Below are 23,323 nucleotides of genomic sequence, written 5' to 3' on the forward strand. Positions count from 1 at the left end.
CAGTAGAATTAGGCAGAGGCAGTATAGGCAAGCAAGGCAAACCCAGTCCAAAATATTTATCAATTCCATTAAGAACATCCATCTAGATCATACTTCTGATGTGGTATCCTATAGAGGCATGGCTCCATTTTCTTTCATGTGGACAGCCAATTGGGCCAACATCTATTTATCAAACCATTGAATTAAAGTGCTGCTTTGGTTATATATTAATTTACTATTCATATTTGGATTATGTTTCTGGATAATTATATTTCACTGATATAATTTTTATTCCGGTACTGATACCATACTGTTTTAATTATGGTGATTTTTATGGTACTTTTAATATCTGGTAAAATATACTTGCAACTAATATCACAAAGGACCAATTTCCATAATACATAAGTAGTTACAATAAAATCAGTAAGGAAATGAGGAACAACCCAGTAGAATGGACAAAGAATATGAACATACAGTTCACAAAACCATAATACAAATGGCCCTTAAACTTATGAAAACATGTTCAAACTCACTCATGTTTAGAAAAATCCAAAACGAAACCATATTGAAATACCCTTCTCGCCTCACAGATAAGCAAAGATCAAAAAGTTTAATAAAATTCTCTTTTTGTAAGCATACAGGGAAACAGGGACTTTTATACATTGTTGGTAGGAGTGCAAATTCATTCAGTTTTATGGAGAGCAATTTGGCAATATCTGTAAGAATTTAAAATGTACATGCTGTTTGACTCAGAAATTCTATGTCTAGAAATGTATCCTACGTATATACTTGGGAATATATAAATTGTATGTACCATGTTATTCATTGAAACTGTTTGTAATAGCAGGATGTTGTTAAAAAAAAAAGCATTTCTCCATCAAAAGGGATCAGTTAAACGATGGTATATCTACAAACTGAAATTCTGTATACAAAAAGGAACAAAGTTACATAAGTTACATTGCACTTTGTACAGTTGTACATGTACATCTCAAAGTTACATTGTTAAGACAAATAAAGCAATATGAAGAACATGTGCATATTGTGCTACCACTTGTGTAAGAAACGTGATTCAACTATCTCTGAAAGTATACGGGAGAAACTGGTAGCCTAAACTGCATATGTAGAAGAAAACTGAATGGCTGAGGGGAGGGGTGGAAGAGAGTTTTATCACTGCATGTCTCTTGGCAACTTTCGAATTTAAACCATATGAATATTTAACTCACTTAAAAGAATAAATACAATTTTAATTTTTATAATAATTAAAATGTAAAGTTATTTAATCCAGTTCGTTGAGACTTTTACAGCAATTCCTATGTGAATTGTACATATTTATTATTTAGGGAAGATGAATAGTCTTATATTATGTCTTTCCATTTGTTCAGATCTTATTTTATGTTCTTTAATAAGAAATTATAGTTTTCTTCATATAAATCCTGTGTATTTCCTCTTCCATTCATTACTAGATATTTTAAATTTTTGTCAGTGTTTTAAATGGAATAGTTCCCCATTACTATTTCTTGCTGGTTATTGATAACATAAACAAATACTATTGTTTTTTGCTTATTTTCATATAACTAACAACCTTACCAAAAACCTGTATTATTTCTAGTAGTTTTGCAAAACTAGAGTCTATTAAGTTTTCTAAAAACATAATTTTAAAATAATTTTTCTACATTTTTCTAATATTCATTCCTATTGTTTTAGTTTTGGTAAGAGCTAAACACACCTAAGAGAGATAGAGATAGAGATAGATAGAGACAGAGGTAGAGGTAGAGTAGGGGGTGGGGGGGGGAGAGAGAGAGAGAGAGAGAGAGAGAGAGAGAGAGAGAGAAACAGAGAGAGAGAGAAATATAATGGTATAAATAAAAGTTTTTTGTTTCTTACAAAGTCTTGACTAGTCCAGATGGTGGAACATCCTTGTTCTTCAAGGGCATTCAGTGACCCACGTTCCTTTCATTTTGTTGCCCTGCAATCCTACTGGAGTGTTGAACTCATCTGCACCATTGAAGCTGAGTTACAGTTATGTCTATATTCCAGCCTGTGGGGAGCAGGGTAGGAGAAAAGTCTAAGGCAAGTAATTTCCTTTTAAACAATTGAGGGACATATTGGTCTTATTAAGTCTGTGCATATTCTACTGGTACAAACACAGTCATGTGGCTGCACTTAGCTTTAAGAGTAACTGGGACCCTCACACACTGTTGGGACTGTAAATTGGTACAGCTACTATGGAAAATAGTATAAAGATTCCTCTAATAATTAAGAACAGAACTACCATGTATCCATTTCTGGGTATTTATCTGAAGAATATGAAAACACTATTTCAAAAAGATGTATGCACCCTTATGTTCACTGCAACATTATTTACAATAGCCAAAATATGGAAACAATCTAGGTATCCATCAATGGATGAATGGATAAAGATGTGGTATATATACAATACAGTGGAATATTAGTCAGCCATATTAAGAATGAAATCTTGCCATTTGAAACAACATTGACAGTCCTTGAGGGTATAACGCTAAGTGAAATAAATCAGAAGGAGAAAGACAAATACTGTCTGATTTCATTTATATGTGGAATTAAAAAAATGAATGAACAAACAAAATAAAACGAAAACAAATGCATACATACAGAGAACAAATTGATGGTTAACAGACGGGAAGAGGGTTCAGAAGGGTGGGCAAAAAGGGTGAAGGGGGTCAATTGCATGGTGATAGATGATAGTAACTAGACTTCTGGGGGTGATCACATTGCAGTATATACAGATGTTAAATGATAATATTGCACACCTGAAAATTATAATTTGAAAAAGACATGTACAAGGATTACCAAAGCAACAATAACTAAAGCAGCAATTATAAAAACAGCAATAGCAAAAAATCTAAACGAAAATTCAAATGTCTTTGGACAAAATTTAGCTGTACACCAGGGACATTAAGGTAAACAAGAGTATTGAGAGTACAAATTTGCTAATTCACTCATGTAACATATTTTCATTTAATTTTTAAAACTTGCAATGTTGCACAGTATAATGTTTAGGTATTTAAAAAGAGAGAGGGAAAGAAATTGGGAAATGTAATCTTTCATAGATGTCCTTAGCTAAAACTGTGTTTTTAAGGAAGGGGAGAACACTTTATTTATTTATTTATTTATTTATTTATTTATTTATTTATTTATTTATTTTAAGGAGGACACAGCTCACAGTGGTCCATGTGGGGATCGAACCAGCAACCTTGGTGTTATTGGCACCATGCTCTAACCAACTGAACTAACCAGCCACCCTGACATTTTTGAAGACAGAGAACAGTCTGCTACACATATTACTTCATTTTCTTGTCTTATTGAATTAGTTAGAATGACCAAAACTGTTGAATAATAGTGGTGATAGCATCATTCTCTTATTCCTGATTTTAATGAAAATGACTTTATTATTTCATCATTTAGGATAATATTTGCTGTTGAATTTTGCTAAGCAATCTTTATCATCCCTAAGTTGTTTCTTTTTAATTTCCATTTTATTTTGAATATTTATTAGGAATGACTGCTGAATTTTTAAATGCCTTTTCAGTTTCTATTGACAATATGGACTTTCTCCTTGTTCTGTGTCATGAATTACGTTGACAGACTTCCTAATGTTGAATCATTTTTGTATTTCTGAAATAAACTCTACTTGGTCATGGTGTATTATTCATTTGTCACACTGCTTGATTCAGTTTATCAACGTTCTATTTGGAATTTCTATGTGTATATTTTGTACAAATATTATCATCTTTTAAAATCATATTACCATATGGAAGGCTTTGCAAAATGAATTTGGGATCTTTCCACCTTTTTCTGTAGTCTGAGGACTGGTGCCAGTCCGTGAACTGTTTGTAACCTATTCATGATGAGATAAGTACAGAAATGAAGAGGGTTCAGAAACCATTAGAACAATTTGACATCATTATGACATCTAAGCAGCGATCAGTGGACTCATCAATGAATAATGCATTCAGTTTTTGTAATTATTTTTGTCCCTATGCTAAATTTGTTTTTATTGTATTTAATAAAATGTAATTTATTTCTGATGAATCTTAACATTTAAAAAATGGGCTTGCATATTGCTTATTTCATTTTTCTAATTATTTTCATTGAATTTTACAAAAGTGTATCTCCACAATAATTGTAAATCTTTAAAAAACCGTCCCTTCACTGAAGATATTTTAAAAAACACTGGTCTAGAAGGGACCAAATAATATTAAAATTATTTGTTTTGTAAAGGTTAGCTAGAACTTAGTTGTCAAAGCAAGTGGACCTGCTGACTTTCCATTCTCTTCTATAGTTATTGCTTTCTTCAGGTTTTCATGGGTCAATATCATTCCTCCTATATATACACATTTGTTGCACACGATATTCTCTTAGAAGCCTTTTAATATCTTATATATCTGTGTTTTTACCTACTTTGTCATTATTAATATGTTACCCCCCTTTTTCCCTCCCTTCCTCCTTTTCTTCTTTCCTACCTTAGCTTGGCTAGCCAGGAGTTTGTCTATTTTACTGGTCCTTTCAAAAAAAAAACAAAAAAAAAAACCCGGCTTGTGGGGGCAGGCGGGCGGGCAGGCCTAGCCTGGGGTCAGATGGGAGCTGGACTGATGCAGAGCCCCAGGTCACTCGGAGAGGAAGGAAGGGAACGACAGGACAGCAGGGCGGCAGGGTGTAATCAGCCCCGCCTAGGAGAAGCAGCAACTCCGAGGACCCGAACTAGGGTTTCCCCCGCTGGAGATACTATAGCTGCCGCAAGCCCCAACTTCCGGCTTCGCCGCCCCGGATGCTATCTCCTCCTCCTCTGTGGCCGCTTCCTCCTTCCCCTTCTCCCCCTTCCCCTCTCCCTCTCCCCCTCCCCCTCTCCGCTCCCCCTCTCCTTCTCCTCCACCTTCCCTTCACCTTCCCTCCCCATCCTCCTCCTCCTCCCCTCCCCCTTCCTTTCCCCCTCCCCCTCCCCCCCTCCTCTTTCCCCTAGGGACTCCTGTCTCCCGTTGGCAGGTCACTTCTGGAGCCGCTCCTGCCGCTGTCGCCACTTGGTTCATTCTCCTGCACCAGACGCCCAACCGAGTGATCCAGCTGTACACAGCCACATAGCTAGAAGGTTGGCTTTCGCACGGTCGGTAAACAAAAAAGATTCACAGGAGCCATTGTCACACCCGTTGCAGGATAACTTACTGAGGGTTTGGTTTTTGCCCGTGCTTATGGCCTTTCCATCATGGGCTCCTCTCTCGATGTAAACTTTGCAGAGTAGGCACAGGGCACCTCAGTATGACCTACCTGTTAATAAAAAGATTATGCAGAACTGAAGATGAGCACACTGCTGACATACATTGGTCGTGCACTGTGAAAGCCATGGCAAGCCATAACGATGGGTTTACCATTATTCCTGTACTGGTTGGAACTCGGAATGAGTCAAAAGAACAGGAATTCAGGAAACTAGTCAATATCTAGTACAGCACTGTCCAATAAAAATAGAATGCAAGCCACAAATGTGAGCAACATGTGTAATTTTAAATGCTCTAGTAGTCACATTTTTAAAGTGAAACAGTTCAAATAAGTCTTAATTGATTTGATCTGATATATCAAAAATGCATCAATATTAATCACTAAGAAAATTGGATATTTCATGTTCTTGTTTGTTTGTTTTCATACCAAGTCTTTGACATCATGTTTGTATTTACATTTCCAGCACATTTCCAATTGGATTAGCCAAATTTCAGGTACTCAGCAGCCATATATGGCTAGTGGTCGGCATGCTAGACAAAGCATTTTCTTCTGTTTCTGCTATTGAGGTAAAAAGTTCTGAACAGCTACTCTGCTGAATCTCTGGGAGCAATTTATGGATCTATTAACTATCTAGATAAAACATTTAGCAGTGCTACAGAACATTTTGACCCCATATATTTTAGCAATCACTTGTAGAAATTCCATAACAATGTGTGGAATATATTCCACCAGCTATTATTAAATGTTATCACAGAGCTCCAGAAGATTGGACTATGAGATTTTCATGTTCTAATTACACCCACACACGCCAATGTAGAGACTGGCAGGAAATCTCACTGAGTTGGATAGTTGGAGCACTCTGGGCCCGCAGAAGCTCTAGACCCTCAGGAATACCACTGCATGTCCACATACCTTGAACAAGGTCCCACTTGAGCTTTTCCCAAGATATTGTTCCCGATCTTGTGGGACACTGAAACCTTGAACTAATAGAAGATTCCTTTCTTGTTTTGTATTTGGAGTAGCCTTTTCTTAATTTCACTTCATTAAAATTTCCTTCCTTGTTTACAGGGCAGCGGAATGAAGGTTGGTATTGAAAGCTTGATTTAAAAACATGAGGGATTTAAAGGCCTCAGCAAAAAGACAGTCCGTTGAATGCTACTTGCTTTTGCCTGATTTAACATATCCTAAATGTCCACTTTTTGCAGATTTGTGCAGTATATTCCATTTGCAAACAATTTTGCAAATTGTACACACACACAAAAAAAGGTGGAAGCTATAATAAATTGAATTAACTTTTTTTTAAGTTCATATTTCTTTTTTGTTTTCTATTTTTTTTAATTAACTTTTTAAAGCCAGCTTTTCATTTGTGGTATTTAAACTTTTTTTTCACCACTTTGGTTTGTTTTTGGGGCAGGCCCAAGACTAACTGTCCCGCTGCAAGGAGTGCTGCCAGCTGTTAGTACCTTCAGAATCCACCTTAGATTTTGAGCTGAGGGTCACATTCCTCTCAGGATGCTCATGGCTAATGACAGCTAGGTGGTGGTACTGACATACAACCTTTTCTGCCCAACATGGGGCTCTTCTAATGGGTAATCTTTGCTACCGAGCTCCTAATTGGCTAACAGAAACTTTGTCAGGTCTGCATTGCAGTCTGACAAAACCTGCCCCTTTTTCTTCACAGACGTTTTCATAACTCTTTTAAATCCTTAACTCCTCTGCCTCTATTTCCCAGAGGAACCACCCTGTAGCAATTCTCTATATCACAAATTTGAGCTTCATCTTTATTAATTCCTTGTCTATGTTTACTTACGGATAATTTTATGGCTTTGCAACTGTGTTCTTAGTAGATTACTTACTTTGCATATTTTCCATTTTTTATTTTTTAAAGATTTTCATTAAAATATAACTAATATACAGTATTATATTAGTGTAAGGTATACACAATAGTTATTCAACATTTATATACATAAAGAAGTGATCACCATAAGTCCAGCAACCATCTGACACTGTATAACGCTATATACATTACATCCCCATTATGTATTTGTTTTATACCTGGAAATTTGAACCTCTTATTTTCCTTCACCTTCCCCCATTTCTTTAATTTTTCATGCATAGTTCACATTCAATATTACTTTATATTAATTTTATTTATATAATTTAAGAAATGATCCCTCTGACTAGTCTAGTACTCACCTGGCACTATACATAGTTATTACCATATTATTGACTGTATTCCCTATGCTTTACTTTACATCCCCTTGACTGTTTTGTAACTACTAATCTGTACTTCTTAATGCCTTCACCATTTTCACCCTGACCCCTAAACCCCCTCCCATCTATAACCCTGATAAATCTACACGTAGTACCCACCTGACAGCATACATAGTTATGAAAATATTATTGACTATAGTCAATATGCTATACCCTACATCCTCATGACTACTTTGTAACAACCAATTTGTACTTCTTAATCACTTCCCCTTTTTTCACCCATTCCCAACACCCCTCCTGCCTGGCAACCATAAAAATATTATCTGTATCTATGTATTTGTTTATGTTTTCTTTGTTTATTTTGTTCTTTAGATTCCACATATAAGTGAAATCCCATTGCATCTAACTTTTGCTGTCTGACATAATTCACTCAGTACAATACACTCCAGGGCCATCCATTCCGCCATAGAATGACTGCTGAATTTTTAAATGCCTTTTCAGTTTCTATTGACAATATGGACTTTCTCCTTGTTCTGTGTCATGAATTACGTTGACAGACTTCCTAATGTTGGGTTGGATGTGGACTCAGAGAATCAGTAGGGTGGGGCAGAGGAAAGGGGACAGCCAGTTTGATGGAGACTCAGATATGGCATCTGCCTGTGTCTGCAAAGGGAGGGGAGAAGGCTTAACAAAGAAATAATGGCTTCCTCTGGCTCTTCTGTCCAAGAGAAAGTTGCCCCTCCAGCTCTCACCCTGAAGCTAGGCAATTCAGTTCCTCCAGTATGTCCCTGAAGCCTTTCTAGCTGCTGCCTGCTGCCCCAGTGCTGGAGCTCAGAGCAATTGAATCCATCAGCAAGTAAATCCATGTGTGGGGCTTTAATAGTAGCTCCTGGGAGTGCAGCTGCACGCCATCTCACTTAGCCACAATCTCTGCTGGTTTTCACAGCCAGAAATTATGGGGACTTCTCTCCCTTGTACTGAAACTCTGGGCTGAGGAAAGGCTGGGACCCCCCACAGGGGGGACCTCTGGAGCCAAGATACCCCTCCTGATTTTAAGTGGTCACACACGGGTGTGAGACCAGCCTGTTGTGCGTCTCTGCCCCTCCTACCAGTCTCAAGGTAGCTTCTTCTGCATGTCCTCAGTTGTAGGGCTTCAGTTCAGCTAGACATCTGGCAATTGTCAGTGATGGTTGTTCTCTGTTTTAGTTTTAATTGATGCGGTCCTGAGAGGAGTGAGCACAGCGTTTACCTACTCTGCTGCCGTCTTGACAGGAAATCCCCCATTTTTAATTTTTTAATATTAGTGAAAGCATTTAAAATTGGGTGTCTCAAACTGGTGGACTTCAATGCTTTTATATACCTTCTAATTGTCCACAACCCCACCTCTATTTTTACATCTAGCCACTTTCTATATTTACATCACCTATCTAGGCCCTGAGTACATTTGTGATTCCTGATTTAAAGCCACACATTTTCTTCTAAATAAAGCTTTTGGTTATCCTATAGGTATTGGTATAAAGTATTCTTCTTTTTGTTACTTTCTAAAAAATTTTTGTTTTATTTTTCTCTTTAATCTAGGAATAAATTAATGTTCCTCAATTTCCAAGTAGTAAAGATATTTTGACCACCTTTCATTATTTATTTCTCCTTATTTTTTATTAGTTTCAGGCATACAGAACAACAATGATCAGCATTTACACAACATAGTGATCAGACATTTACATAACTCACAAAGAGATAACCCCAATAAGTCTACTACCCACCCAACACTGTACATACTCATAGTTATTAGAACATTATTGACTATATTCCCCATACTGTACTTTACATCCTTGTGACTATTTTTTTAAATTATAGTTGACATTCAATATTATATGAGCTTCAGGTGTACAGCATAGCGGTTAGACATTTATATAATTTATGAAGTGATCCCCCCAATATGTCTACTACCCATCTGACATCATACAGTTTTTACAATGCTATTGACTATATTGCCCATACTGTACTTTACATCCCTGTGACTCTCCTGTAAATATCAATTTGTACTTCTTAATCCCTTCACCTTTCTCTCCCAGCCCCTCAGTCACCCCCCACTCTGGCAACCATCAATTTGTTCTCTATATCTATGAGTCTGTTTCTGTTTTGCTTGTTCATTTATTTTGCTCTTTAAATTCCACATATAAGTGAGGTCATATGGTATTTGTCTTCCTCAGTATGATTTATTTACTAAGCATAATACCTTCTAGGTCCAATCATGTTGTTGCAAATGGTAATGTTTCATTCTTTTTTATGGCCAAGTAATACTCCATTGTATATATGTACCACAATTTCTTTATCTAATCATCTATGATGGGCATTTCAGTTGTTTCCATATCTTGACTATTGTAAATAGTGCTGCAGTGAACATAGGGGTGCATATATCTTTTCAAATTAATGTTTTGGATTTCTTTGGATAAATACCCAAGAGTAAAATTATTATTATAATTTTACTGGATTATAATGAGAAAGTATATCCTCTAAAAATTTCTCTTTTACATTGATAAGTTTTTCCTCTGTGATGAAGCACACAATGGACATTAGAAAATAATTTATATTTTTAGATGTGTATAAACATATATATAGGTTATACATTAGCTTGTTGGTTATATTTATCAAATCATCTACTCTCTAGCTTATTTTTAACCTACTTGATCAGTTAAATTCTTGAGGAGGTATATTATAATCTCCCATTATGATTGTGGCTTTTATAAAAACCTTCATGTGTTTCTAATAGTTTTTGCTTTAAATCTTAAGCTGGTATAATAATTTAGTACATACATGCTTATGGCTCATCTCTTCATCAAAGATTGAACAATTTGTGCCCCTTTTTATCTTGTTTATTGCATTTAATCTGGAACTCCACTTTTAAAAAAAATAAAACTTATTGGCTTAAGCAACACACATTTATGATGTCACAGTTTCTGTGGGTCTGAAATGTGGTGTGACCTAACTGGATCATCTGCTTCAGGATGTCTCATAAGTTTGCAATTAAGGTGTCCATTCAGGGTCTCTCACAGGTGACAAGGTGTCAGCTAGGGCTGCAGTCTCATCTCAAGGCTCATCTGGGACAGGATCCACTTCCAAGCTGACACCCATGCCTGGAGTGAGTGATTGGATTGGCAGAATTCACTTCCTTGCTGGCTGTTGGACTGAGAGCCTGAGTTCCTTGCCAGGTAGCTCTCCACATCAGAGTAATCACATAAAAGCCAGAGAGAGAATGTAAATAAACAGAAGCCACAGTCTTTCATAACCTAATTATGAAAGTGACATCCCATCACTTTTGCCATAGTCTGTTATAAGCAAGTCACTAGGCTCAACACACACACAAGCACAGGTAGAGGAGGGGGAATTACACAGGGGAGTGAATACCAGGAGGTGGGGATCATTGGGAGCCATTTTAGAAGCAGCCTGCCACAGCTAGGTACAGGATTTTTAGATAGCAGTTCTCCTCTCCCAACATTCTGCAGATAGTATTCCACTGTTTTCTATCCTTCTGTATCATAGATGAAAAGTCTAATCCTAGTTTATTTTTCTTTGTAAGTGTATCTATCAGTCAGAGTCCAACCAGAAAACATAAACTTCTCTGAGTGTTTAAATTGAAGAGGGAATATAATAATACAGGGAATGGATTACACCGGTAATGGAAGAACTGATAAGCCAAACAGGAGACAATGAATAGCAGGGAGCAACTATTACCCCTAGGCTAGGAGGAGGTCAAAGGCAGGAGGTGCTGTTACTGGAGCCCAGTTGCGAGGGTTACCTGGTGAAAGCCTGTAGGTAGGAGCTGGGAGGACAGCTACCTGAGAGAGTTAGAATTGTCCAGTATGATTGGTTAGTCTATTTCTCCTGTAGTTCTGTCAATTTTTCTTTATACATTTTGAATCCATATTTTTTGGGTGCACAGTTATTTAGAATTGTTATAGCTTCCTGGTAAATAGGATGACTGTATCCCTAATAATTTTTAAATTTATAGTGTATTCTGTCTGATATTAATATAGCTTATATCAGCTTTCTTTTGGGTAGTTTTTGAATGGCATATCTTTCCCCATATTTTTTAACCTTTGTTAGGTAGAAATTAGAAAATGTAGAAGGTGGAGGGTTGGGAGGGGATCCATAGTGCCTACAGAAAAACCTCATAAATAGATTTTTTACCCCCCTTCTTTACCTCCCCCCCCATTTTTGGTGAGACACAGTAGAGGTGTCTCCTGTTAAATCATGTAGTGTGTGTTAATCTTTATTTTTAATAGAGGCATTTAACCAATTTACATCTAATTTAATGTGCATGCATTAATCTTTTTAATGTACTGTCTTTTTATGCCACCTGTCTGTGTCCCTTTTCATTGTTTTTCCTCTTTTGGATTAGTTACATTAAAAATCATTCCTTTGGGGTGGCCAGATGGCTCAGTTGGTTAGAGTGCGAGCTCTCAACAAGGTTGCCATTTCGCAATGACTCGGAACTGATGGGCCCTGGAGAAACACACTGTTCCCCAATAAAAATTTTTTAAAAAATCATCCCTTCACCTCTCCCATTAGTTTCAAGGTTAGCATCTTGAGGATCTTTCACTGTCTTCTGGCTCCCAAAATTGCATGTGAAAATTCAGCTGTCATTCTAATTATTAATTCTTTTCATGTGTTAAAGAACAAAATTCAACCGAGTAAATCTGAAGATCTAATTGGCTTTATTAAGCAATTCATGAATCAGGCAGCATCCCATCTAGCACCTAGAAGGGTACTATGATAAAATGGAAGATTTTTAAAGGCAGAAAGAAAGTGAAACTAAGAAGTGGGTTATTTCAGGTAAGAATACCTTCCCTTAGGAGAAGGCAGGGGGTCTCATCAGACAGATTACCTCACTAGTGCTGACCAGGAAAATCCAGGCTGATTGGTTTAAAAATTCCACTCCTGTGTGGCGTCCTGCACAACAAGAGCTGTGGGAAGCGAGAAGGGCGGCGCAGGGTTAAGAAAGACAGTAACCAAGAATAGAGTGCAAGCAGGGCCAAGGGACTCAAGCCTCAAGGACTGAGCCCTGAATCGGGCCAACGCATAGCTTTTATTGGTTAACAAATGAGGAAGTAAAGCTTGTTAATCTCAAGATCTGTGAATTTCATACATTATACTAGGAAACTGATTCAAACCAATCACCCTTGCCTGCAGGCAGCCGGAACCGAAAGTTCCAGGATGTCTTAGTAATTGTTGTATGTATCTCCCAAAGGAACAAAACCTTTATGCTGAAACTTACTGATATAAATAGATGGAGAACTGGTGTTATCACATCATTGAATCTCTTCCCAAGCAGATTGTGGGAAGGAATATAGCCACAGAGGCAGAAGCTCTCCTTAGCCGGGGGAAGGTGGGGCTCTATGCCCACCTCTATCAACCCCAATCTCCAGATGGACCCTATGCAACTGTGCCTGGCTTAGGTTGTTCCTCCCTTGAGGAATCTTACTCATCATTGGCTAACCAGCCATCCTTTGGGGCCAAACAGGGAGACATAAGGTGTAAGCACAAAGGTGAAGCAAAGTCCCTGAAAGGATCTGTCTCACAGACTCTCCTTTCTTTACGGGTAGGTACGAGGGGACAGACAGGTAGGCTGCTGCATGACAACACTCCTGGGAGAGTCTGAAACTGCAATCAGGTTAGTTACTAAGTTTTGGTTTGGTAAAGTGGCTTAGCAAAAGTAACTCAATTTTTGCCTTTCTTTTTTTAACAAGGGTGAAAGTTCTTGCTTTATTGGCTACTTTTAAGACTTTTCTCTTTGCTTTTGTTTTTTGAAGTTTCACTTTAATATGTAGACATAAGTTTATTTTTTCTGTATGAGCCTCATTGGGCTTCTTAAATTAGTGGATTGAGTTCTTTAATCAGTTCTGAGAAATTCTCAGCCTTTATCTCCAAATATTTCCTTTCACCCTTTCTTTCTCTCTTTTCCTTCTGAACTCCCATTAAGTGTATATTAGCCCTTTTCACAAAATCCACTATGTATCTCACTCTTTTAAAAAATATATATTTTATTTTTTAGAGAAGTTTCAGGTTCACAGCAAAACACACACACAGAGAAAGAGAGAGACAGAGACAGAGACAGAGACAGAGAGACAGAGAGAGAGATTATCCAGGGTATAGGGTCTACCTTCCTGGTGGCCTCAGGTCACTAACTCATTGTCTCATTTGTTCCCCTCACTTAAGGAACACCTCTAGATTGGTGAATCCCTAAGGATAGAAGAGGCCCTGGCTCACTTCTTTGTGTTCTGACCACACAATACCCTTATCACTCCTACCCTGGCTCAATCTACCATCATCTACCATGTTTCCCCAAAAATAAGACCTAGCTGGACCATCAGCTCTAATGTGTTTTTTGGAGCAAAAATTAATATAAGACCCAGTCTTATTTTAATATAATATAAGGCCGGGTCTAATATAATATAATATAATATAATACCAGGTCTTATATTAATTTTTGCTCCAAAAGACACATTAGAGCTGATGGTCCAGCTAGGTTTTATTTTCAGGGAAACACAATATCTCAGACTTGACTGGTTTCCCTGCTTACACCATTCCACACCTCATTCTCCTGGTAGAAATGATAGTGATCCTTTAAAAGAAGAAATCAAGCATGACCCTTCTTTGTTTAAAACCTACCAGTGGCTTTAAAAGCAACTAGAATAAAATTCAGCTCCTTCCCATGACTTATAATGACTTGCATACCTGGCCTCTGGTTACCACTAGCTTCCTTGCTGTTCCTCAAACAAGCCAATCATGCTTGAGCCTTAGGGCTTTATACTTACTGCTTGCAATGCTCTTTACCCTGATAGTCACATGGCTTGTTGATTCACCTCCATTAAGTTTCTCCTCAAGTTTCACCAATCAGAAAGGCCTTTCCTGACCACTCTATATAAAATAACATTCCTCTTCTTTTATTTTCTATCCTCTTATCCAGCTTTATTTCCTTTATAGCACTTGTCATACTATACGTTTGTTTGTTTTTTTAAATATTATTTTCCTCTCCTACTAGATTGTAAGCTCCATGAAACAGGGACTTAATTTATATTTTATGTCCAACATTTTAAACAGTGCCTTGCATATTACAGGCACCTACTATATTGATGAAGAAATTGTGTAAAACATACATAAAGAAAACGAACTTTTTTCCAGAGAGACATCAAAAGATTGAGTTCTGCAAAGTACTAATTACTCCTAAATTGATTTGTAAATCTATAGCAATTCTGATTTGAAAATTCTGCATTACTTTTTAGATAGTTGAAAAATTATCTTCAAGTTTCATCTAAGTATAAATGTGCAACTACATCTGGGAAATTTATTAAAAAATTAAGTTAACAGAGGAAAGTCTAGCTCCACTAGATATTAAAACAATTATAAGGTGACAATAATTTTAAAAGTATGATATGGTATGAAACAGAATAGAAGGTTTGGGATTAACGAAGGGCATATGACAACTTAGATTTTGGTATAGGTAAAATTTTGAAATCAGTGGAGAGTGGAGATAAGATAACATTGTCCACTAAACCACTAAAAGTGTCTGGAAAACTAGCTAGTCAGTTGGGAAGATAAAGATCATGTATGACTTCATTCCTTATTTCAAAATATATTCAAATGTATCAAAGATATACTAGAACCATAAAAGTAGTAGAACCATAAAAGTAGTGTAAGAAAAAAATGGGTGAGACTTTTGTAAGCATGGCACAAAACAAAGAAGTTCTAAGAGCAAAATGACATAAATTCAAATATATAAAAAATTTTAAAAACTGCAAAGCATAAAACAACACAAATAAAGATAAAAACTTGAGAAGAAATATTTGGAACACATATGACACACAAGATTTTATTTACTTAATACAAAAGAGAATTCCTAAAAATCAATAAAATCAGCAATGCATTAGAAATATGAGCAAAGGATATGAGAATATACAAATGGTTAATAACTGTATGAAAGATACTCAGCCTCATTAATAACCAAAGAAATGCAAGTCAAAATATTTCGTCTGACCTATCAGATTGGTAAAAATTAAAAATATTGACAATTTTCAGGGTTGGCAAGAGTGTGGAGAAGTAGCCACTCTTTTGACACTGTGGTGGGATTATACATTAAGCCAATATTATTGGAGGGCATTTTGTGTATCTATAAACACTGTATATTTATAAATATTTTAAAGATGCAGACTCATTGACCTAGCAACTACATTTCGGTGAATCTATCTATTAAAGATGGATAATATAGTAATGACCATTATGGAATTATTTGTAAAGATGAAAAAACCCTAAAAATAAGGGGCTGGTTCAATAAATCATAGTAAACCAAGCAGTAGAATTCTATGTAACTATTTAAAGAATTAGATAAATCACTATTTTAAAGTTTTTAAAACCTTTTTTCAAATTAATAAACTTTATTTTTTAATAAAGCAGTTTTAGGTTCACAGCAAAATTGAGTAGAAAGTACAGAGCATTCCTATATATCCTCTGTACCCACATATGAGTATGCACACCCTCTCCCATTATCAACATTCTGTACCACAGTGGTACATTTGTTATAACTGATGAGCCTACATTAACATATCATTATCACCCAAAGTCCATAGTTTATATTAGTGTTCACTCTTGGTGTTGGACATTCTATGTATTGTGAGGTTTTGAAAAAACAAGTGTGGAAATAAAACAAATAGCATGATTTCATTTTTACAAACATTACATATAAATAGATCTGTGTACACATAATATGTAATTTGTGTGTGTAAAATTTGAATGAGCTCTGGGTGATGAACACACAATGGGATTTATAGATGATGTAATACAGAATTGTACACCTGAAATCTATGTAATTTTACTAACAATTGTCACCCCAATAAATTTAATTTAAAAAAAATTTTGAATGAGAATTTTCTTGTTTTGGAATTTTGGCTAAAGCTGAAAGCTAAGGACAATAGGCAATCTGTGCTTCCACTTTCTAAAGAGTGGACCAAGCACCCCCTCCAGCATGCACTAAAATATATAATTGGCTCTTCAATCATTATCCCTACCACTTCACCAAGTCCAAATGAAGACAATACCACAAATCTGCGGCAAATTCATTGAAATACAAACCAGATGCCAGACTCAAGAATTGAGAGCCCAAGGTGATGAGTGCTGTGGTTTTCCCCTCAAATGTAGGGGAATCCAAGAGAACTCCTCAAAAACTAGGGTGGCTGCTGAGTTGCAGAAATTTGGAGACTGTGTATTACCTCTCTCAGTAATTGATAAACAAATAAACAAAAACAATTTAGTAAGTATATAAAATATTTGAACAACACAATTAAGAAACATGACCTATTAACCATATATATAACACTGTACCCAATAACTACAGGATATATATTTATTCCTAGCATTCATGGAACATTTACAAGTATCATAAATAACTCTCAACAAATTTTAAAGGATTGAGATTGCACAGATTATATACTATGGATCATGTTTTCAGATCTCAGTTAAATTGTGCTAGAAATCAATAACAAAACTATTGCTAGTAAATGCCCACAAATTTTGAAATTAGAAGCACATTTCTAAATAGCTTTGGGTTAAAGAAGACATCATAATGGAAATTGGAAAATATTTCAAAATGATAGACATCAAAAGCACTAAATGTCAACAATTGTGGGATTCAACAATTAAAGGAAAATATACCCAAGAGAGTAAAAGGAAGGGAATTATAAAATTAAAAGTAGAAACTAATGAACTAGAAAACAAACATACCTAGAGAATATCAACAAAACCAAAGTTTTTGTGTGTTTTTTTTTTAAAAAGACTAATCAAATTGATGTGAAAATCTCATTCCTGATGAGACTGGTCGAGAAAAAAGACCCAATGGACTAGTATTAGGAATGCAAAAGAGGACAAAACTATTGGTGTTGCAGTTATTAAAAAGATAAGAGAATATTATAAGGAACTTTATGTCAATGAATTTGAAGTTTTGGTGAAGTGGATAATTTCCTAGAGAAAAAATAACTTGCCAAAACTAGTTCAAGAAAAAAGTAGACAAGTAAATGGATCTATAAGTATTAAAAAAATAAAATCAGTAATAAAATAAAAAGCTTCCCATAAACTTCAGGCCCCGATAGCATCACAAGTGATTTCTACCACATGTTCAATGAAGAAAACATTGCAATTTTTGCATAGTCTTCTAGAGAATAGCTACAGGGAATGCCTTCCCCAATTCATTTTATGAATGTAGCATAGCCTTGATACCAAATCCCAAAAAAGATAGTTAAAAAAAAGAAAAGCTACATGTTAATCTATATCATGAACACTGTTGCAAAATCCTGGATAAATATTAGCAAACTGAATTCTGCAATATAAAAAGGAGTAAGGAGTAAATTGGTTTATCCTAAGAATGTAAGCTTGACTTAATGTTTTAAATCAGTTGATGTAATTTGTCACATTAACTGATGAAAGAAGAATAATTATACAATCATATCAGCAGAAAAAGCACTTGACAAAATTCATGATAAAGAAAAATTGGCAGCTGGCCCGGTGGCTCAGGTGGTTAGAGCGCCATGCTCTTAACGCCAAGGTCGCCGGTTGGAGGCTGCCTTGAGCAGCCGAAGGTTGGGGTGAGCTACCGCAGGCTGCTGTGTGCTGCCATGAGTGGCCAGCATGAGCAGCCGGCAGCCGGCGAGAGCTGCCGTGAGCTACTGTGAGCAGCTGACCAATGACTGGAGACCAACTGCCTCAGCCAGGGGGAGTGCAAGGCTCATAATACCAGACTGGACCAGGGAGCTGTGTCCTACACAACTAGACTGAGAAACAACAGCTTGAAACAGAGGGAGGCGGAAGAAAGGGGGGTGGGAAAGAAAAAAAATTGGGATGATTGCCAGATGGGAGGGAGGGTTTAGGGGATTGGTGAAAAAGGTAAGAGGATTAAGAAGTATAACTTAGTAGTTACAAAATAGTCACGGGGATGTAAATTACAACATAGGGAATGTAGTTAACAATATTGTCATAATTATGTATGGTGCCAGGTGGGTACTAGACTTATTAGGGGGATCGCATCATAAATTATATAATTGTCTAACCACTATGCTGTACACTGAAAACTAATATAAAATAATATTGAATGTCATTTGTAATTGAAAATTAATACTTTTTCTTAAAAAAAGAAAAACTGCAGTAGGGGAGCGTAAATTGGAGGAAGGTGGACCAAAGGTATACTCTTTCAGTTATAAGATAAATAAGCACGAGGGATATAATTACAACATGATGACTATGGCTAACATTGATATATGATGTATGAGAAAGTTATGAGAGTAAATCCTAAGAGTTCTCATCATAAGGAGAAAACTTTTTTCCTTTTTTTCTTTTCCTCTTTCTGTTCTTTTTATTGTATCTATATGAGAAAATGGATGTTAGCTGAACCTATTATGGTAATCATTTCACAATATATAGAAATCAAACCATTATGCTGTATGCCTTAAACTTATACAGTGATGTGTGTCAATTATTTCTCAATAAAACTGGGGAAAAAACAAACGAAGAAAGAAAAACTCTTGGCAAATAGTAATAGAATGGAATTTCTTTAATCTTATAAAGTGACAGAATGGAAATTGCTTAATCTTAAAAAAAAAAAAAAAACCTATGACAACAACCATCAAACACAAAGGAGGCATACTAAAAGATTTATCTTTATAGATCAGGAATCAGACAATGATATCCACTGTCACATTTCTATTCAACATTATACTGGGCAGAAAGCAACAATAAGAAACAAAGTATTTAAAGATTGGAACAAAAGAAATTAAAACTCATGATTTGCAGATTATATGTTCGTGTATATAGAAGATCAAAAGGAAAACACAGTTAATTATTATAATTAACTAGAGAGTTTAGCAAGGTTACTGATGCAAAATTAATATTAAAAAATAAATTTTTGAAATATTATGGGAGTAAATCTTTGTGACCTTGAGTTAGGCAGTGGTTTCTTGGATAACATATCAAAAGCACAAATGAGAAAAGAAACAATAGGTAAATTGGACTTGATTAGAATTTTAAAATTTTGTGTGACTGAGTGATCATCAAGAAAGTGAAAAGACAACCCACAGAATGGGTGAAAACATTTGTAAATGATATATCTAACAAGTGACTTGTATCCAGAATATATAACAAATCTTAAAACTCAACAATAAAAAAGACAAATCTCCCAAATTAAAAATTGGCAAAGGGCTTGAATAGACATTTCTCCAAAGAAGGTATAAAAGTGGCCAACATGGACATGCAAAGATGCTCAGCGTTACTAATCATTAGGGAAATGCAAACCAAAACCATGTTGAGATACCACTTCACACCCACAAGGATACTATAATAATAATTTTTTTAAAAGACAGATAAGGAGAACCAAGATGGTGGAGTAGATAAACACTGTGCTTGACTCATCCCATAAACACATCAAAATTGCAACTAAATTATAGAACAGTAAACCTGGAGAACCATCTGAAATCTTGCTGAACAGAGGTTTTATAACTAAGGATATAAAGAAGAAGTCACATTGAGACTTGTAGGGGGGGCAGAGACGTGAAACAGGCTGGTCCCACACCCACGTATGGTGGTTGAAAATTGGGAGAGATATCTCAGCCACAGAAGTTCCCCATGAAGGAGCAAGGGATCCTACCCACCCACATCAGGCTCCCCAGACCAGAGTACTGGTGCCAGGAAAAGGAGCCCCCACAACTTCTGGCTGTGAAAAACAGTGGGGATTCATACAATCTGGAAAGGCTGCAGGAAACCCAAACATCCTCTTAAAGGGACCCTGCATGCACTTACTCTGGGCTCTGGCAGAGGAATAGTGACACTGGGGGCATCAGAGACACATGGGGAGAAACTGAGTTGTGTAATTTTGGGGTGAGGACTGGAGGGACAGTCCCCATTTTCCTTGTGAGGGGTCCTTTCCCATGTAGCCAGCAGGCAGGTGCTATCTCTCCTGTGTTGAGCCTGCCCCCACAGGCCAAATCTGAATGTGATTGGCCTGGTTAGCTCCACTGTTCCACCCTGACTCACTGAGGCCATGCCTCACCCAACTTGAATACCCAGGAGGCTTTATTAGTGGCTGAATCTTACAGGAGCTGGCAAGTGGCAGCAGGCCTTGGAGTGCCCTGGCTTTTTGTGGAGCTACCCCAGATCTGGTACTTGTGGCAGGCATCCTCGGTTCGCAGTGTAGACTCTCCCAAATGCCTCCAGACACAGCACAGGCAGTGACCAACCGTGGATTGCTTTGTAGCTCCTACCAGGTGCTCTCCAGCCAGTCATAGGCAGTGGCTGACCTGGGTTTTCACTGGAGCCACTCCCAAGAGGCCCCAGAACCAAGATACTTTGAGATTGGCTTCAGAACACAGCAGAGCACCACCCAATTAGCCTCACAAGCAGCGCACTCAAAGGAAGAACTGAGAAGGTATCAGAGCCAATTGGGCATATCCTGCTCCATGGGGTAAGACCCCTGCACAGCAGCCCATAAGCTGTGGACATGGCCAAACCCCACTGCCAGTCAGCTTGAGAGTCAATACCACCCACTGACATCTCAACAGCAATCAAGGCTCAACTATAATAGGAGGACACGCACAACCCACACAAGGGACACTACTGGAACACCCAGAGCAGGTGACCAGAGAGAATGTGCCACTGGGACCCACAGTACCCTTATGACATAAGGTCACCCGGCCAAGACTGGGAGACATAGCAGCCCTACCTAATACATAGAAACAAACACAGAGAGGCAGCTAAAATGAGGAAACAAATAAATACGTCTCAAATGAAAGAACAGGAGAAAACTCCAGAAAAAGAACTAAACAAAATGGAGGCAAGCAACCTACCAGAGGCAGAACTCAAAACAATGGTTATAAGGATGCTCAAGGAGCTTAGTGAGCAGGGAAGGCCGGTTAGCTCAGTTGGAACTTAGTGAGATTTCAACAGAGAGCAAGCATTAAAAAAGGACATAGATACCATAAAAAAGAACCAGTCAGAAGTGAAGAATACAATAACTGAAATGAAGAATGCACTAGAAGGAATTACCAGAAGACTAGATGAAACAAAGGATTGAGTCAGTGATTTGGAAGACAAGGTCGCATAAAACACCCAATTGTAACAGGAAAAAAAAAAAGGAATGCAAAAATATTGAGGATAGTTTAATAGACCTCTGGGACAACATCAAGTATAAGAACATTCGCATCATAGAGGTACCAGAAGAAGAGAGAAAGCAAGGGATAGAGAATCTATTTGAAGAAATAATGACTGAAAACTTTCCTAACCTGGTGAAGGAAATAAACATACAAACCCAGTAAATCCAGAGAGTCCCAAAAAAGATGAGCCCAAACAGGCCCAACACCAAAACACATTATAATTAAAATGGCAAAGATTAACGACAAAGAGAATCCTAAAAGCAACAAGAAAAAAGCAGTTAGTTACCTACAAGGGAGCTCCTGAATGACAGATAGTTTCCCAGACATGAAAAAGCTAAAGGAGGCCATCACCATCAAACCAGTATTACAAAGAATGCTAGAGGGACTTCTTTAAGATGGAAAAAAAGATCAAAAATATAAATAATAAAATGTCAATAAATACATATCTATATAAACAATTGCTTTCAATGTAATTGGATTAAATGCTCCAGTCCGGGATGAGCTAAGATGGCATAACAGATGGGCACCAAAATTACAAATAATTTATACAACATTCAACTTCAGAATTCATCTGAACACTAGCTGAACAGAGCCTCTAAATTAAGGATTTAAAGAAGAGGACACATCGAGACTGGAGCGGAGATGTGAGGCAGGCTGACTCCAGGCCCACGGTGAAAGGGTGCACCCTGTGAGGAACACCTCAGTGGGGCTTCCCCTGCTGGGGGAAAGACCCCCCAGACCTACGCCAGTTTCCCCAGCCCAGAGTTCCTCTGGCGGGAAGGGGTGTTCCACAATAACTAGCAGTAGAAATCAGTGAGGACTCCCTTTGCTCAACTCAGTGGTGTGGAGGGCAACTGGAGACCCAGTCGCCCTCCTGTGGAGCCAGCACACAGGCTTGCTTGCTGGTGAGCACTCACCTAGTCCCTGGAGGAGGGAGTGGCTCTGCGGGCGGGGGGCCCAGGCGCCATTGGAAAAGGACTGAGCTGAGCGCCTGTGGCACGGGAGCTGGAGGTTTTGGGACCATTGTTCCTCCTGTGTGGAGCTTGCACATGGGTGCTATACAGCAGGGCATCATTTTTTCAGGGTTGGGCCCTCTCACAGAGGGTCAGGTTCAGTACCACATAGGTCTGGTGGAATCGGTGCAGGAGCACGCATGCTGCCTTGGGTCCCCGCTCTCAACACTGCATGTGCAGCATCGCCAGGGAGAGGCCTGACTGTCAGTCTGCTCTACCTGATCCATGGACTGCTGATTGAAGCAGGCAGAGACTGAGAGTTTTCCTGAGAGTGTTGGGCCAGGAGCTGTGCAGCAGCATGATCCGCCCAAGACATTCATGGCACATTTGTGTAGGCTGGTTGCCAGTGCAAGACAGCATGCTGCTCTGACTTGGTGAGGACCACTGACCACACCCCATGGTGCCCTGGGGGCCTGCCCCACCCACCTAGAACTCCATTCCTGGGGGCACTCTGGAACCCTGGTGCCTGGCCCCCACCTCCACAGGCCACAGAGGGTTTTTGCAGCAGTGGACATCCCGCAGCAACCTGTGGGGATTTTTGGTGGTGAGCACGGCCCCAGAGCCCCCCAGAGCCCATTGCAGGCAGCTCGCTGCAAGACTGAGGGTGAGACCAGCGCACGATGAGCTGGGCCCTTCTCCTCAACACAGCTGGTGCTGAGTCACCTGGAGACCCTCTATTAT

The 23,323-nt window shown here is 37.9% G+C and overlaps 1 protein-coding gene across 1 annotated transcript in view; it reads right to left on the reverse strand.

Annotated features, from left to right (window-relative positions):
• The window catches only part of THOC2 (THO complex subunit 2), a 152,773-nt gene extending 148,035 nt beyond the window's left edge, over window positions 1–4,738 (reverse strand). Inside the window, exons 1-2 of the mRNA XM_074324168.1 lie at window positions 4,482–4,738; window positions 1,864–2,017 (exon numbers count right to left, since the gene is read on the reverse strand). Coding sequence (XP_074180269.1) covers window positions 1,864–1,913 — 50 coding nt within the window. The 5' untranslated portion in view covers window positions 1,914–2,017; window positions 4,482–4,738. The remainder of the gene's footprint in view (window positions 1–1,863; window positions 2,018–4,481) is intronic.
• Window positions 4,739–23,323: the final 18,585 nt, after the last annotated feature.

Source organism: Rhinolophus sinicus, chromosome X (assembly GCF_036562045.2).
Source record: "Rhinolophus sinicus isolate RSC01 chromosome X, ASM3656204v1, whole genome shotgun sequence".
Classification (NCBI taxonomy): Eukaryota; Metazoa; Chordata; class Mammalia; order Chiroptera; family Rhinolophidae; genus Rhinolophus; species Rhinolophus sinicus.